This window comes from Colletotrichum truncatum (genome assembly GCF_014235925.2).
Source record: "Colletotrichum truncatum strain CMES1059 chromosome Unknown Contig_0005, whole genome shotgun sequence".
Taxonomy (NCBI): Eukaryota; Fungi; Ascomycota; class Sordariomycetes; order Glomerellales; family Glomerellaceae; genus Colletotrichum; species Colletotrichum truncatum.
In genome coordinates, this window is record NW_027222402.1 from 4,206,517 (window position 1) to 4,222,461 (window position 15,945).

Below are 15,945 nucleotides of genomic sequence, written 5' to 3' on the forward strand. Positions count from 1 at the left end.
TGTGTGGGCGGAAGTGGGTGTGGCCTCAAGTTGCCGGGGCAAAGTATCGATGAAATTTTGACATGAGACGCGAGTGACATACATGAAAGTATTTGATAATGTCGATAGTTGGCGGTAGTACAGTTGGACTGACGCCGCGGGAGGCTTGGGAAGTTTCGTGCACAGAAACTGTAAAGCTTAAACAACAGCATAAGTCTAGACGGCCAAGCCTGTTTGATCGCCGATGTGACTAAACCAGTCCAGGCGCTAAATGGTGCCCAGGACAGTTTATATACTTCATTACTTGTTTTTAGCTTTTTGCCCTTTGCAAGTCTAACTATCAATGATTCACTACGCACGATGACCATCCCCGAGGACACCCTCCCTCCCGCTAGGTTGAAATAGACTCTTGGAACTGGGATCGCTCGTGGTGCCGAGGGAGGGGATGGGGGTTGCCCGCGTTGGGTTTGGTGGGACGTTTTGACAAGTAAACCCCTCCGAAATGCTCGCCGTTATTGGATTGTCACTTCAGCATCCTAGATCCGACGAGTTCGTTCCTTTCGCTCGTGGTTAAATTGCCACTTTCGTGATGTCTTGGGTATAATCTCCGTAACTTTCACACGATCATTGATACCCGACTATGAAGATGAACTTATCATTAGAAGCTAGGTAGAAGACACTCGTCCTGGCGATAAGATGCATGTACGCCAAGGTGACTACAACCGGGAATATTTCCGAGACGTATCTGGGAGTCGCCAAGATGGAGGTGAACAAAGGATGGCTTGGTGGTAAACCTTGGTTTTCACAGAGTTCAACCCCCGTCGGCGATTATGTTGTTTTCCTAACACCCTAAGGTTAGTCGGCATCGAGCCGAATCCGTTTGTAACGAAGTCTACAATTATGCTTCATTCAGATTCACCCATTGGAAGTGTGTCCGGCGAGATGAGGGGGGTGATGAGCCTTTGGAAGATTCTGTTCAATGGGCGACTATGATTTTGTATAAGAACTGGAGGATGCCACCCTCGTTTGAAGGATGGATCACTACACCTTGAAGTTCTTCAGCTTAGATCGTCTACAAACTGCACAGTTCTCTCTACATCGTTCAATCTACTTCTCTCTCTCAGAATACCATTAAATCACAATGTCTTCCCTCATCACTCCTGTACCAGTTCCCCTGGGCCCCGAGAGCAAAAAGCCTGTTACGACTGCCGCTGCCTCTGCTGCACCGCTCAATGCCGCGGGCGACAAGGCCAACTTGACCAACTTCTGGCGTAACCCAGATGCCGGCAACATCTATCGACATGCGGAGCATCTTACAGGTCCCGTCACCCAGTCTCTTGTCGATCATGCGCGTCTCCGCGAGGCCATTACCGCCGCCGCTGCGAGTTCCAACCCGAACCCGTTGAGGGTGATGGATATGTGCTGCGGTACGGGAGTAGTATCGGGGTGTATCCAGAGAATGTTGAGAGAGATGGGGACTAAGGAGCGCGAGAAGCTAGAGCTGCTAAGTGCGGATAGTAGTGAGGCGCAACTGGGGGTTGTGAAGGATAAGATTGCCAGAGAGGGATGGACTGGAACGGACGTTGCTCAGTGCGATATCATGGTAAGGGTTACAAGTTCCTTTTTAGAAAAGTTACGGCCATGGCTAATATTCGCCACGCAGGACCAATCTTTTCCTACCGGAAGTTTCGATGTCGTTATTTGCGCAATGGCAATCATGCTCATCGCCGATCCATATAAGGCCATGGCTGGTAAGTCTATCTGTCCTCATTCTCATTGCGAACCCGCCAACTGACATTCACAGAATGCTACCGTGTCACCAAACCAGGCGGTACCTTCGCCACGTCAACGTGGGTGATAGAAGGTTGGGTCCCAGATACTCGCGACGCCGTCGCTTCCTTGTCCTTGCCCGGTCAGCAATCTGTCTGCTGGCCTCAGAATTCAGCCGAGCTGACGAACCTTTGGGGCCCCGGGTGTTGGGAATCACCAAGCTTCGTCCGGTCGATGTTCACAGCGGCAGGGTTCGTGGACGTCGAGGTCGAAGTCGTGACGAAGTGGGTCAATTTCCAAAACGCCGACGAGTGGTGTACCGTCTTCCAGGCCTTCATGCACGGCGTTGTTGAGAGATTCTGGACGATGGAGCAAAAAGAGAAGTTGAAGGGAAAGCTGATGCCTACGCTGAGGGCGTTCCTGGAGCGGAAATACCAAGGCGGGCCGTTCAGTGTTGAGAGGACTGTTCTGCTTGCCAGGGGACGCAAGCCTGAGATGTAATTATCCGAGGACGTGGCTGCTCGAGGCTATGTGTTGATTGATAATTAGGCTTCTTTGTGTGGGCAGTTGAAATTTGGTTTTTGCATTGTCCAGATATTACGATGGCTCTGTACCCTGACGAAGGACTCTTCTGGATTACAACATGACAAGGCGCTGTTAAAACTCGTCCTAGGGAGGAAACCATAAAGTGAACCGGCACCCTGCCTTTCGAAACGAATTGAAGGTTCAAGGCCAGCGAAGTGGCAATGCGGCATACATTGATGTCAATGCTGAGTGTTGTATCAATAACAAACTCTTTTTTTTTTGAAGCTGAACCAAGAGACTAAAGACCATTCAAACACACGGATTGGGCCTGACAGTTGTCTGAATTCTCCAGATAAACGCCGTCCTATATTCAATTAGCCCTACCCTTTGCACCGGGATGCCCTGTCTCATTCGGTATCGTCCAATCACACTAGGTAGGGTTCGACCATATGTTCGTGTTCGGTTCTTGAAAGTTTGGAAGGGCCGGTCGCCAACTAAAGTAAGGCTGCGCCCGTGACAGCGTTTCTTCAGCGTCAAGATTCATTTCGTATTGTAACGGGAGAACTTCTCGCGACCTGAAGCTAACTAGGAAACGAACTATCACATCCTAAAGTGCGAGCCTTCGCTCTATTTTTAATGAATTTCAAAATGACACCTAGCGTTTGTGAATAGGGTACCAATTGTGCAAGATCTGGGCAATGCCATTCTTCATAGTTGATACTCTCATAGTTGATTGTGTAAAAACTCCCACCTGCTCCCTTGCAGATTCCCTGCCAGTTATTTAGGTTCAATGATTTACTCAATGTCTTTAAAATACAACCCTACGACTGTCGACCAACGGTAAGGGATAAGCCAAAATCAGCTAACATTGCGAGGGGCGTGTCCGTTAGCTACAACCCTTCGTATTGCGTCACACCACCTTGGAAGTTTTGGAATATCCTGAGCTTTGCAGTTGTGTTGACCTTAATAGCAGTACATTTAAAATTTTAGACCAGTCCCTTGCAGTGTATCTGAACTCATCAATATCTGTGGTGACGACAATGATGTTCTCCCTGCGGCAGCATCAATACCCCTCTATTGCTCACCTTGGCGAAGTTTCGAGTTGACGATTAAGAGTGGGATGCTGTAGCTAAACTTGTTTCTGCGACCTGAACAGTTCGCGACCTTTCTCGTGAGCGAATACCAGGCCAACTCCGGTAAAAAGTACAGGCGGGGTAAGAGATTATTGATGCAACCGGAAAGAGGCTATCACGAGACCTACGCTACTCTTAGTCTCTGCCACACACAATGTTGATCACTTATAGCCCAAGCTTTTTTGTGCAACACAATACTGGATTGCGGTAACTGAAGTCAAATTGTACGAATAACTCCATTTGCAACTCCACAATCCACTCTGCAAATTGATGTTATCTCACTAGAGTAAATACCTGAATCATCAAGCTCACGTATTTCACCACCTTAATCTATTCATGAACCTTCAAACACTGTGGCCCCGTTGTTTCCATCCAGCACATCTTTTGTAGTTAACAACACAACGAGATCAGAGTGTCAAGACTGTTTGTTCCAATTGCCAATCCTGGATGTCAAATGTAGAGCTACAATATTTTTGAGTAATTTAATTTTGCCTGATGCTTCCTCCGGTACGAACTAGGTGTCTTAAAAGGGCATCAGCCGGGCCATGGGTGCCCAAACAGGCTGCTGCGATGCCGCTCCGAGCATCCGAGGTGGATGTTGATTATTGTGGGCCACCGGGATATCGTGCTCGGGGATCGCAGAACCCCGTGGGATACGCGGGTGGGATAGTTTTCAAGAAGCAGGGATAGCCCATTTGGCGAGGTCCAATACAGTACGTGTAAGGGTGGTCGCTATTTGATGAGTGTGTTCTTAAGGACATGGATATTTTAAGCTCCTATTGACAGGTACCGTTTCAAAGAGATTGCTGCAGAACTCTTCGCGCCTGCGTACGACGTAGTACGCAGCGAAATGCTTATCACCGTTGTTATCGCCAAGGCGTCAATATGTTATACTTTCACCATTACGGAGATTATTGTTATGTACTAAAACCGCTTGCTATAGCGTCCGCCGTTACCGTTGAACTTACGATTCCGTGTACGTGTGTGGTCAGTGCCTTGAGCACAATTTGCCATCCAAGGCATTATGCTTTCTTATTCAACCCTTATTATTTATTCTTGATCTCGACCCGAGGGGACCCGAATGAGATTCATGTGAGATGTGGTGATGATTCAGATTGCGTGTTATGGCCCCCATGAAGCTGCAAACGATCTGCGGTTTTGAAGCAGAACTCGGCTCGTAGTTTACTGAGCATCGTCTGCGTGGCTGTCCGGGGTTCAGTGATGTGGTCTTCGGCCCCCCTCACGGATTTCCGAGTGACAACTTGATGCTCGCGATACCTTGGCGACCGAGATTGATAAAGAAAGCCTATGAAACAACTGTGAGGGAGGAATGCAAGCACCTCAGCCGCAGGTGGTCTGCCGCAAACGGCTACCGCAACCGACCAGACACCGGCAATGGTGCATCTGAGACAAAGATCTGGACTGTCTAGACCGGGCCGTTCTGGAGCGCCACCATTCCTCCTCGCCGGAGCCTCAATGCCCGTTCCTTGTCGATCAATTTGGGTGGTAATATAAAATTACTATACTTGAGTTGCGGTGGTTACCAAATGCACTGAGTCGAGAAACTCGGAGCGTTCCCCACCGAAGACCACCTTTCAATTCCTCATAATCAAGCAAATACCGAGCAGCGCGCCTGGAAAACCTCCTCTCCTCAGGATTCATCGCATCTTCACACACTCATTATTTCAGCTTTCTTTTCCCTACCTTCTTTTCGTTTAAACAGTCACTCCTTCAACATGAAAGCCGCTTTGGCTATTCTTTTGGCGCCGCTGGCCGCCCTCGCCACGCCACTGGGTATCGCGCCCAATAACATTGAATCTCGCTCAAACGGAATTATAAAGCGACAAGCATCCGTCAGCATTGACCAGCTCTACAAGAAGAGAGGTGGGCTCTACATTGGTGTCTCCGGCGACAATGGTATTATGCAGCAAGGGAAGACGGAGGCTATTATAAAGGCAAACTTTGGTCAAGTTACACCGGAATACTCCATGAAGTGGGAGGCTACGGAACCCACCCGAGGCAACTTCACGTGGGGCAATTCCGACTATCTCGTTAAGTGGGCGCAAGCCAACGGTAAATCTATTCGCGGCCATACGTTGTTATGGCATACTGCGTTGCCGACATGGGTTTCGGATATCAAGGACAGAAACGTCCTCTCTTCGGTTCTGCAGAAGCACATCAAGGCCGTTGTTGGGCGTTACAAGGGCAAGATTAGGTCTTGGGTGAGTGTTTTCCCTGGCAAAACGCTAGCCTGGCATTGCTAACCAAACCGATGTGCAAGGACGTTGTCAATGAAATCTTCAACGACAACGGGTCGCTCCGTAACAATACTTTCTTTAATGTCATGGGTGAATCCTACGTGGGCGTTGCTTTCCGCGCGGCTAGGGCTGCTGACCCGGCTGCCAAGCTCTATATCAATGATTACAATCTGGACAACAAAGACTGGGGAAAGATTCCCGCGTTGGTCAACAAGGTTAATCAGTGGATCTCACAGGGTATTCCCATTGATGGGATTGGTACGCTTTCGTCCTCACAAATAGGATATGCATCATCGGCTAAACATTTGGAACAGGATCTCAATGCCATCTGGCCGCAAACATGTCGAGCAATATCGAAGGAGCACTCAAGGCCCTGGCGGCCGCTCGTGTTTCTGAGATTGCCATCACTGAGCTCGACATTAGAAACGGCCCGCCGGCTGATTGGGCAACCGTTGTTGGCGCGTGCCTCAACGTGCCAAAATGCCGCGGTATCACAGTTTGGGGAGTGAGCGACAAGGTGAGAAAAAGGCGATAATTCATGCTCGTTGACATCCAACTGACTCTTGATAGCAATCTTGGCAAAGTGAAGTAAAGCCGCTTCTCTTCGACGAGAACTTTGAGCCTAAGCCGGTATACACTGCTATTGTGAACAAGCTGAAGAAGTGGTGAAGAGGTTGGAAATGTTCACTTTGGACGAAATGTTATTATTTCTAGCCTGTGCCATCTCAATATTTCACTCTACCTAGGTAGCGAAAGCGTCTCGAACTTATTGATAGCCTTTGTGTTCTGATAGACACGTCTTTAATTCAAGTACTACAAACACTGCCTGAAATCATCACAGATGATAGTGAGAGGGAAATCTTGGGAAACTATCTGTCATTCAATGTTCAGTATTCTGGTTCATGCATCGCTACCTTATTCATGGCTGACTATTAATGGCCTTGGATGTAAAGGTAAGTAAGTACATTGGTGGGCTTGAGAAAAACAAGATTCTTTTAAGACCATTTTTGAAATGTTTGTGTAAACAGGATGTTGAGGTTTCCACATGTCAAATAGAAGGCGGAAATGTGATCATTCAAGTTTGGGAGTACAGACCACCATAGTCCATGACAACAAGAGCAGTAAGAACGCTCGATGACGAAGATAGACAGCGGACGCCTAAGGCTGAATAGAGAGCAGAATGAGAAGTGATGGTGAAGTTATGGCATTGACAAGACAATCAAAATAAATGTAGATGACGTGAAAAGTAGTGAACGGAAAGTTGGGCTGCCTATCATTATTGCCACAGCCCCTTCGTTCATATTTGCTGTATTATATTCTAGCCTATTATCAATGCTCATCCTATTTGAATTTAGGGCTTGTCAGCCGGATCCAATGGCTTTTTCCCCTCCTTTTCCACGTTTGCCCTCTTCTGTGCCGCTGGGGCGTTCGGGTCATTCTTCATATTCTCCTGGCTAGGCTGCGGCTCCTCCTGCAATCCAATCTTATCATTTTCGGGGTTGCTGACGGGCTTCGCCAATGAGGCTGAGTCGGGGCTGTTTTCAGAATCGAGACCACGGGCTTTGTTAACGGTCTGGCTTTCAGGATCGGAGGAGATCGGCTCGCGGACGTTTGATGAGGCACCCGGGGAGGCTTGCTTAGTTGCAACTGAGCGGCTAATTAGGCGGTTTGCGGACACTGGGAGTGGCTGTTAGTGATGAATTGGAACCATGGATTGATACTATCTGTGAAGAAATACTGACAAGGTCTTGCGGTACGCCCTACGGCTGCGCGGAAGGCCTGGCGGTAAAGTGCTGATGACATGATGTTGGTTTGAGATTTTGCTAGTAAGTATTGGCGATGAGATACTTTTTCTCTGTAATGGGACGGGTTGGAAATCTAAGTACGGGTCTGAGGATTTTATTGATGATGATACCGATGTGTGTCGCAGGTTTGACGTCACGTTGTCAATAAACGTCATCATAGAATCACAGTTGAGCTATCCGACAGCCTTAAGCTAACCCCTGTCTGGAAAGCAAGTAGAAACATGCAGGCACACTCAAATAGCATAATTAATGCTCTGAATATATTTGGAGAAATAAAAGCGCGCGTTTCTGGCGTTTCTGAGCAATACACTACCTTGTATTCTATCCGCCTAAAGGTGCCAGGCCAACCGATGTATCGAGAGTAAAACTCTTTCTATCATTCTTAATTTATTTTTGCCATCTTAGGTGAAAAAATATTATATTTCTCTCAACTTCAAGCTTATCCTTGCTCTGCACAACCGCTAGGAAACGCAAACTGAAGTCACAAATCTGTTATTCACCATTGTCTGTGGCAGGTAACACTGTAGTGCTAACAGTCACACCGCCTAAACCATGGTACAATGAAAGTGAAATTCATTAAGAAGGTTTAGCAGGATTTTGGCGTCTCCTGTATTGGATGAGCTGAGGAATCTACACTTCAGTTTTCAGTTATGCTAATGTTCCCAAGGTTCCTCTTCTCAAACCAGAGTAGACCAAAAACTCCTTGTGGAAGTGCTATTAGTTATTGCACAGAATTTCTCAATCAAAAAAGTAGTTTGTAAACAAAATGATGTCCGGCTCAGATTCAACGGCACTATCGTCATAGGTACTTCTAACAAAAGAGTGAAAAGAACATGGAATGCCAAGGCCCAGTTTTGGCCTCAGTGTCCTCAAACTTGGCCTCGCCCACTGTCGCCCGTTATGACATGTGAGGTTTTCCAGGAAATCGATGCCATGAGAATCTGAGAAGTAATCATTCTGTGAGTACACAAAGTTGCGCTTGTGTTTCGTTGACGAGCACATGAAAATAGGCATTTCCGTAGTTACATCAGTAGTAGTAGAACCTGTGTTCAGGCCCGTTCAGCATACATGGGCTGTAGGCACGACATTTACATCAAATCTGCACCAGAACAGTAGTTTTTAGAGTAGTAAATGGGGTGTCATTAACAAATGGAGGTTATGGTGCGTCAGCTATCATGTCGATATTGAAAATTGGCCGTCCGAGAAAGATGCTCCCTGATGTTTCCCTTGCTATGCTGAAAGCTGGTGCAAGGGTATGACGAGGGCCATCTCGGTACCCAAAAATGACCCTTGGTCGATCCTGGTCCCAAGCCTTGCTGACATCAGAGCTTGCCTGCCTCAGGTTTCTTGTCTTTCCCTTATAAATCTAAATTAAGCTGAAATATTCTGCCTACGGGCATTTGGTCAATTTGAAACGATACAGAGAAGATGTAAGTTACCACCTGGAGACCATAAGTTCGAATTTGGGTCAGATCACTAACAACCTTCTAGTAGCATGGCCCCTGCACTAAGGATGACACGCTCAATCAAAGAGACGCTACCAATTTTTTTCCTCTTTCCATTTTCCCAAGTTTTTCATGGTCTATTATGTGTAGGAGATCTCATCTGTGAAGTATGAGCCTTTCTCCTCGCTAATCTCTGGCACATTCATACGTCGGCCAAGTTTGTTGTTAGACCATCACCAAATATTTCGGCTTTCATGTCATTAGTCGCAAGCCAGTCGCCACAGCAGTTATGCAGGGCGCGCAACCAGGTCCGATGAGGCCTGCGAAGATAGTTGCGCAAATAGGACCCTACATCGGCTAATGGTCTTGGTTAGCCCAAAAGTAAGTAAGGATCCGAGAGAAAAACTTGCCACCAGACTTTGAAAACACATCTGTCTTGCGTTCTAAGTTCAGCAGGCTCGTCCAATAGCTTCCCACGCGGTGTGCAAGCTGACCGGTCCACCAAGCATTGCTGAGATGATTCGTCCATAATCAACGGACCAGCAAAGGAAGTCGCTGGTTGGTTTATGAAAACTGCTTGCTATGTGAATTCATCTTGAATCGTGTTTCTTCCCTAGATGGCAAAACTGACGCTGACCACGCACCCAACGGCGGCATATTTGACCAAGGTAGGCACTGGAAGCACTCAGTGTCGAGGAATGCGGGGTCTCAGTAGCTCCGCTTACAAGGACTCCTCCGTATTACCTTGATCCCTGACTAGAGCTGCAGGTGATGTAGGCCAGGGTCGGCTTCATTCCCTCGGCCATCCATCGGACGACTGCGTTACTCCTCACCTGAAGAAGAAGTCAGTCAACCTCAAAGCCCCTCCTGCTTTGTTTCGTCCTGATCCGGTACTGAATCAGGGCAGCCCATAAACTCCATCATTTCATCCTGTCAACGCGAACGATTTCAAGCACATTGAATGGAACACATCATCATTGACTATCGCTGTGGACGTGATAACCCCCCATGAACACGACCGCGCAAGATAACGTTACACTTGGTCCGACAGTGACTGTGCCATCGGAGACAGTTCCGGGGAAAAAGCCGCCTAAGAAACGCATCCGAAACTTTACAGCTGACGACCGAGCTGCGCACCGAATCTTTGAGAAGGGTCGTCGCGAGGCCTTCAAAGAGCGGTTGATTGTATGTTTTCTGTGCCCCAGATGTATGGTACGAAGGTAGCTAACTTTGGCCTTTCACAGGAACTCGCCGGCCAGCTCCCTGCCCTTGCAGATGCGGACCCCCAACGCTTGTCGAAACATGTCGTGATCGACGAGAGCATCGCGCGCCACAAACTTTTGGAAAGTCGATGTGTCGGGGCACTGCGAGGCATCCAGTCATTGATTCAAGAGCGTGATGAGTTGCTGGCCGAGGTGAATAACTGGAGAAGTTCTACCGGTACCTCTTTGCGGCAGCCTAGACCTATCGTCATCAACGTCGATGGCCTTATAGAAACCGAAAAGGATACCCAGCGTCGCGCATCTGCCGTGCGTGTAAGCCAAAGCCAAACTACAAGAAGAAGCTCCGAACAGTCTGGAGGCCCTTCTGAGGAGGCGTTCCAAGCCGCAGTACCGACCGAGTGGGACCAGCCGGATGAAACGGCACATATACCTCGAGTCCTCCCGTCAGAGCCTATCCAAGATGTATCTGCTGCCTCTGAACTTAATGGCCTCTTAATTGACTCCTCCTGGCCACAAGTCACGCAGGACCGGCCGGTCACGTTTTCTGTAGAACCAGCCATGGAAGCCTTGGCTCTCCCGGGTCAACAATCAATGCAATCCGATGCCCATTCGGACCTTTTGCCTGCTTCTAAACCGGGCGTGAACAATTACCAACTACTGGAAAATATCAATACCCAGCAAGACTTGTACCGAGATATTCAATCCATGGAGTATACTGCTACGAATATGTCATTCGAGACATCCCATGTACCACCCTCCCCAAGCTATTTGAGTTCAGTCGCTATACAACAAAGCATGCCCTTTCAACATCAGCAGCAATGGGTTCCATGGCCTGGATGACTTCTTCTTGGTCTACGCTCATGTTCTACTGTGTATTGGGATGGCATGGTGTAGTGGCAACCTATATCTGTTGCAAGACCTCCTCCACCTTGGCCTTGCTTCTCTCTTCGCCACCGATGAAGAGTTTGAGTGCGTCCGCCAGACGGGTCGTCGAAACCGGGTCGGCCTGAATTGCTTTCTGCAACTCTGCGCCTCCATTGGCGAGGTAGTCGATGTCGGTGCTTGCCAGCTTGCCGTCCCATTCGGCCGCCGCCAAAGGGTCGATGTTTACGAGCTTTTTCAAACGCTCGGGGACCGGTTTGGCTTCCTTGTACACATTTACGGGTTTTGGGGTACCCTCACCAGGTTGCTTAGTGCCGTCGTACTCCAGCTTCGCAAGTTGGTCAAGCACTGTGTGTGAAATGGTTGCTGAGTGACAGCCCATTTCGCCTGCTGCCATGGCCTCCTTGGCCGAGATGAAACTGGCGTTCTTCACAAGAGGCTGTTCTTTCCCAGTTTCCTTGTACAGTCGCTTGTATGTTTCGATGATCTGGACAATGCGTGCTGACATGGGATGTTCTGTCGCGGGGTCCTCGACATTGGGCCAGAGAGTGTCAGGCTCGTCGTGAGCTCGTACCTCTTACCCTGCAGTCAGCTTCGTCTCTTGCACAAAGGCTTGAATGCACTTACCGTTGTAATAAGGGCTAATATAAAGCATTCCAGCCTGGCTGCAAGCGATAGCCTGAGGAAGGCTGAACAGCGCCGTGCCAAGAGTTGGGATGCCCTCCGAGGAAAGAATCTTCGCGGCGTTGAGTGCAGGTCCAGTCGAGGGGATTTTGATACAGTATCTGTCACGCCCAATACCCGCTCGCGCGAATTCCTGATCGTAAAGACGTGCGTGATCTAACGTCTCCTTTGTTTTGTACGCGTTCGAGGGAAGTGTTTGAAGCAGGACCCGGCCTTGGATAGATCCTATGTTCTTCTTGCACATGAGGACAGCCTATGATGCCTATTGTCAGCCAAAGACCCAATTATTTGAGTAGCTTGGAATTTTCGCACCATGCGGGTGTAGATGGCGAGCCAACCTTGATTTTTCAACTCTTTGGCGGTCTCAAGCAACAACTCCTTATTCGAAGGGTGTCCAAGCTGAATGTCAACCCATAACTGGTTGCTCGTCTGGTCATGAGGCACAATCGGCATGTTCCTGATGTACTCAGGATCCATCCAGTCGACGTCGACATTAACTACTTCGGTTAGCCACGAAACCCAAGTTTGTCTCACTTCAGACACTCACGCTCCTCTTCGAGTTTATCGAGCCACGTTATGTTGCCTTTGCTTCCCATGGTGTCTGATTTGTACAATTGAGCCTGGTAAATTATGCCGGTATTTTCAGTTGTATGCTGGAGATTGGCTACAAAGATCATTTCAATACTTACTTACTAGCTGCTTTAATACTATCGATTCTCTAAGTGGTTTGATTCTATTCATACTTGCATCAGGATGAACTATGATGCCCTGCGTGTGTCACTTATCCCACCGCCGTTATCTGGGCCTTGATGGTTCCATTCTTAGGCTCGTATGACCAATAGTAATATTTGCCTAGAATCATCTCATGATGCCACACACAGGGCCACATAAAGCACACACGCAGGGCATCGCGAACCCCGCACCTCCGGATGTATATCCCAGTCCGTCGTCTGATTGCGTCTGCAGGTTGGTGGGGGTCAAGAGGATCCTCTGGGGTAAATGCCTCCGGATACAATCACATTGTTTCCCCGGGAGTCGGTCTCCACAGCTGATGAGTGATGCTACACTAGTTCTAGCTCCTCGAATTTCTTCTCACTCTCTTTTTGTATTATAGGAAATATCTTAAGGTGAGAAACTGCGAGCAAGGCCACTGTATGTTGGCAGGCTTAATGTATGTATATTTACTTAGCCTATGAAGCTTCTTACTTTTCGTGCAAAACCCGGCGCCCGGGCAAGCCAGGCAAAGACATTCAGTTCTAAGTACAGAGGAAGAATCTCACACAGTAAAAACAGCGGTTCAAGGAAACCCCCCAGTTTGCCCTGCACAGGGCAGACAACTAGCGCGTCTAAGTCTCACTTCAGTCTAGCCGGTTTGTGGACACACACAGGGCAGCCCCGCACTTCTCCAGACGTCATGCAACCATCGACGCGGAGGCTGCCCTGTGCAGGGCGCTGCGGCAGCAAGTTTATGTCACGGGAGAAGGTTGAAAGAATCATAACAGCCGTTCAACAGCCGACTGATGTTGATTAGCCTGACACTGGTGACGAACACTATGTAAAATCTTAATCAGCCCTAATTGCGGAAGGAGGGGTGGTAAGGATGCTTTTAGTTAAGTTAGTGTGGGTTATATAAGATGCCGAGATGCTTTGACTTCATCGTGCGATCTGGTCAATCGTTACCAACAGTCTTTTTTTCGATGGTTTCTTTCAACAACATATAATCTCAACTGTGCTATCATGTCTCGGGTATCTGACATTGAGGGAGATGCCAAGGCTAAGCTTGATGTTCGCCACGTCGAGCACAGCAATACTGACTACAACAGGAACATCAATGCAAAGTACGGAAGCATCCATCGCCGAGCCTACGTAATACTGATTGGAGTATAGGATTCGCAACCCGCTCATTGGGATCTCCAGGTCAGACCTTCAAGTCCAGGTTGCAGGCTTCTGTCATGAGTTCGGGTTCGCAGGTCAAGAGGAGGTCTTCTATCGCGGCGCTCTCGCAGCTCAAAACCCCGAGACTTACGAATCAATAGAGGAACTGACCGAAGACGACAAGAATACTCTCCGTCGTGAAGTCACGCATAAATGGCACCTCCCGAAGGATCTTTATTACAGCATAGCTCTCTGCTCCCTTGGTTCCGCCATTCAGGGTTGGGATAACACAGGAGCTAATGGCGCCAATTTATCTTTCCCTCAAGAATTTGGAATTGAGAACAACCAAGCTCTTGTTGGTGTAATCAATGCAGGGCCCACGCTATTTGGCTTGCTGAGTGCATGGGCTGCGGATCCTATCAATAATTACCTTGGCCGCCGAGGCACCATCTTTCTTACTGGCCTTTTCTGCGTCTTTCCTGTGCTTGCTCAGGCTTTCACTCAGAATTGGTGGGGTTTGATGATCTGCCGACTTTTCATGGGACTGGGCATGGGCGTTAAAATATCGACTATTCCTGTGTACTCCGCGGAAGTAGCCCCTGCCACGGTCCGAGGAGGCATAGTCACGAGCTTTCAGCTGTGGGTGGCGTTTGGCATTTTGGTTGGATTCTGTTCCAACTTGATTTGGTATCGCATTGGTGATCTTGCATGGCGGTTCCAGCTTGCTGCTGCCTTTGCTCCGGCCATACCAGTCCTGATTTTTGTGTGGTCATGTCCAGGTAAGAAAAACCTTGAGTAAAGGCAACAGAGCCATAATTATTCACTCCAAGGCAGAGTCACCGCGATGGCTTATGAAAAAGGGCCGATACCAAGAATCATTCAAGTCCTTTTGTCGAATCCGAAATACCGAAATGATGGCTGCTCGAGACCTGTATTATGCTCATCGACAGGTAATCGAAGAGCATAACGCTTTCGGTGGCCAAACTCTCATGCGCCGGATGACAGAACTCCTTACTGTTCCTCGCTTGCGCAGGGCAACACTTGCTTCTTCTTGGATCGTGATCTCGCAGCAGTTCTCAGGTATCTACGGCGTACCCTTTCGCTTCAAAGAGCTGTGGATAACGCGCTACAGGTATCAATATCATGGCTTTTTACTCGTCGACAATTTTTCAGCAAGCAGGATACTCAGCCAAAGATTGTCTACTAGCGTCAATGGGCTTCGGGTTAATCATGTTCATCTTCGCTTTCCCGGCGGTTTACATGATGGACACTTTCGGTCGCAGAAACCTCTTGCTCATCACTTTTCCAAACATGGCTTGGTGCTTGCTAGCAGCTGGGTTGAGTTTCATGATGGATGCACAGTCGAGCGCTAGAGTGCCACTGATTGCCTTTTTCATCTATCTTTTCACGGCCATGTACGGACCTGGTAAGTAAAGTGATAATCCAGTGTTATCAACCCCCTCTAAACTTCACAGGTATCGGACCTTTGCCATCAATTTACTTCTCGGAAGCATTCCCCTTGTCTCACCGCGAAATCGGCTCGGCGTTTACCATTTGCGTCAACAATGCAATTGGAAGCGCTCTCACACTGTCGTTCCCCGAACTTTTGCACAGGATCGGGCCGACCGGGGCGTTCGGCTTTTATGCAGGCTTAAATCTGTTTGCTTTCATCGTGATTTTCTTCATTATTCCAGAGACCAAGTAAGTTGAAAAGAACCCCCGAAGAACCCCAAGTCTGACTTTTTCCTAAGGCAACGGACACTGGAAGAACTTGACTATATCTTTGGGGTCCCCACGCGTAGGCATGCAGCGTATCAAATTCGCACGTGGCTTCCTTGGTTTATTAGAAGATATGTGTTTTTCGAAAAGAGTGCTCAGCTTGAGCCCCTTTACCATCTGGAGTGACGTCGGAATCTTCAAAATGTTCACGAAGTTTGGTAGAGCCGATGCATAAGAATAATATTTGCTAGCTATGTTTTGACGCAAGGGTCCCCAGATCACCCGCCGCCTCAAGGTCGCGCGACTTGCGTGTCTTCAAGTTTCTCGAGACATAACGTCCCGCACCCACATTTAGGCACCCCCCACATTTAGGCACCCCAAAAATCGCTCAACACCATAACTACCCCTCAACTTCAATTATTTACTACTTTTTTAACTTTTTACTAATTATAATCTAACTTTATATGCTTATTATTTATACTTACATACGCTAATATACCGAAGATGACTTGCTTAAGGTATTTAAGGCTATTACTAGTAGCTATAGTATAAAAAAAGCAGCTTATAATAAAGGCATACTACGAACTATACTATAAAACAGAATAAGAAGTTACTAAACAAGAGGTATTGCTTTCGCTAGGTTATAG

General features: G+C 48.1%; 6 protein-coding genes across 6 annotated transcripts; 4 read left to right on the plus strand and 2 right to left on the minus strand.

Moving 5' to 3' along the window:
- Positions 1–1,120: 1,120 nt before the first annotated feature.
- On the plus strand, positions 1,121–2,250 carry CTRU02_209205 (uncharacterized protein; the record flags this gene model as incomplete). Its single annotated transcript, XM_036733556.1, has 3 exons — positions 1,121–1,582; positions 1,643–1,730; positions 1,784–2,250. 3 exons carry the CDS (start codon positions 1,121–1,123, stop codon positions 2,248–2,250), a joined length of 1,017 nt encoding a protein of 338 aa, XP_036574706.1.
- A 2,893-nt stretch (positions 2,251–5,143) lies between these two features.
- CTRU02_209206 (glycosyl hydrolase family 10) lies at positions 5,144–6,334 on the plus strand (the record flags this gene model as incomplete). Its single annotated transcript, XM_070205225.1, has 4 exons — positions 5,144–5,633; positions 5,678–5,923; positions 5,980–6,182; positions 6,236–6,334. 4 exons carry the CDS (start codon positions 5,144–5,146, stop codon positions 6,332–6,334), a joined length of 1,038 nt encoding a protein of 345 aa, XP_070061300.1.
- Positions 6,335–7,016: 682 nt separating this feature from the next.
- Positions 7,017–7,468, minus strand: CTRU02_209207 (uncharacterized protein; the record flags this gene model as incomplete). The annotated part of the gene is made up of 2 exons (XM_036733554.1): positions 7,017–7,342; positions 7,408–7,468. The coding sequence occupies 2 exons, from the start codon at positions 7,466–7,468 to the stop codon at positions 7,017–7,019; spliced, it is 387 nt and encodes a 128-aa protein (XP_036574704.1).
- A 2,455-nt stretch (positions 7,469–9,923) lies between these two features.
- CTRU02_209208 (uncharacterized protein) lies at positions 9,924–10,978 on the plus strand (the record flags this gene model as incomplete). The annotated part of the gene is made up of 2 exons (XM_036733552.1): positions 9,924–10,100; positions 10,160–10,978. The coding sequence occupies 2 exons, from the start codon at positions 9,924–9,926 to the stop codon at positions 10,976–10,978; spliced, it is 996 nt and encodes a 331-aa protein (XP_036574703.1).
- A 61-nt stretch (positions 10,979–11,039) lies between these two features.
- CTRU02_209209 (transaldolase b) lies at positions 11,040–12,300 on the minus strand (the record flags this gene model as incomplete). The annotated part of the gene is made up of 4 exons (XM_036733553.1): positions 11,040–11,596; positions 11,648–11,957; positions 12,017–12,201; positions 12,252–12,300. 4 exons carry the CDS (start codon positions 12,298–12,300, stop codon positions 11,040–11,042), a joined length of 1,101 nt encoding a protein of 366 aa, XP_036574702.1.
- Positions 12,301–13,441: 1,141 nt separating this feature from the next.
- On the plus strand, positions 13,442–15,484 carry CTRU02_209210 (sugar transporter; the record flags this gene model as incomplete). Its single annotated transcript, XM_036733551.1, has 6 exons — positions 13,442–13,542; positions 13,592–14,358; positions 14,414–14,659; positions 14,712–15,005; positions 15,055–15,280; positions 15,331–15,484. 6 exons carry the CDS (start codon positions 13,442–13,444, stop codon positions 15,482–15,484), a joined length of 1,788 nt encoding a protein of 595 aa, XP_036574701.1.
- Between the last annotated feature and the right edge of the window lie 461 nt (positions 15,485–15,945).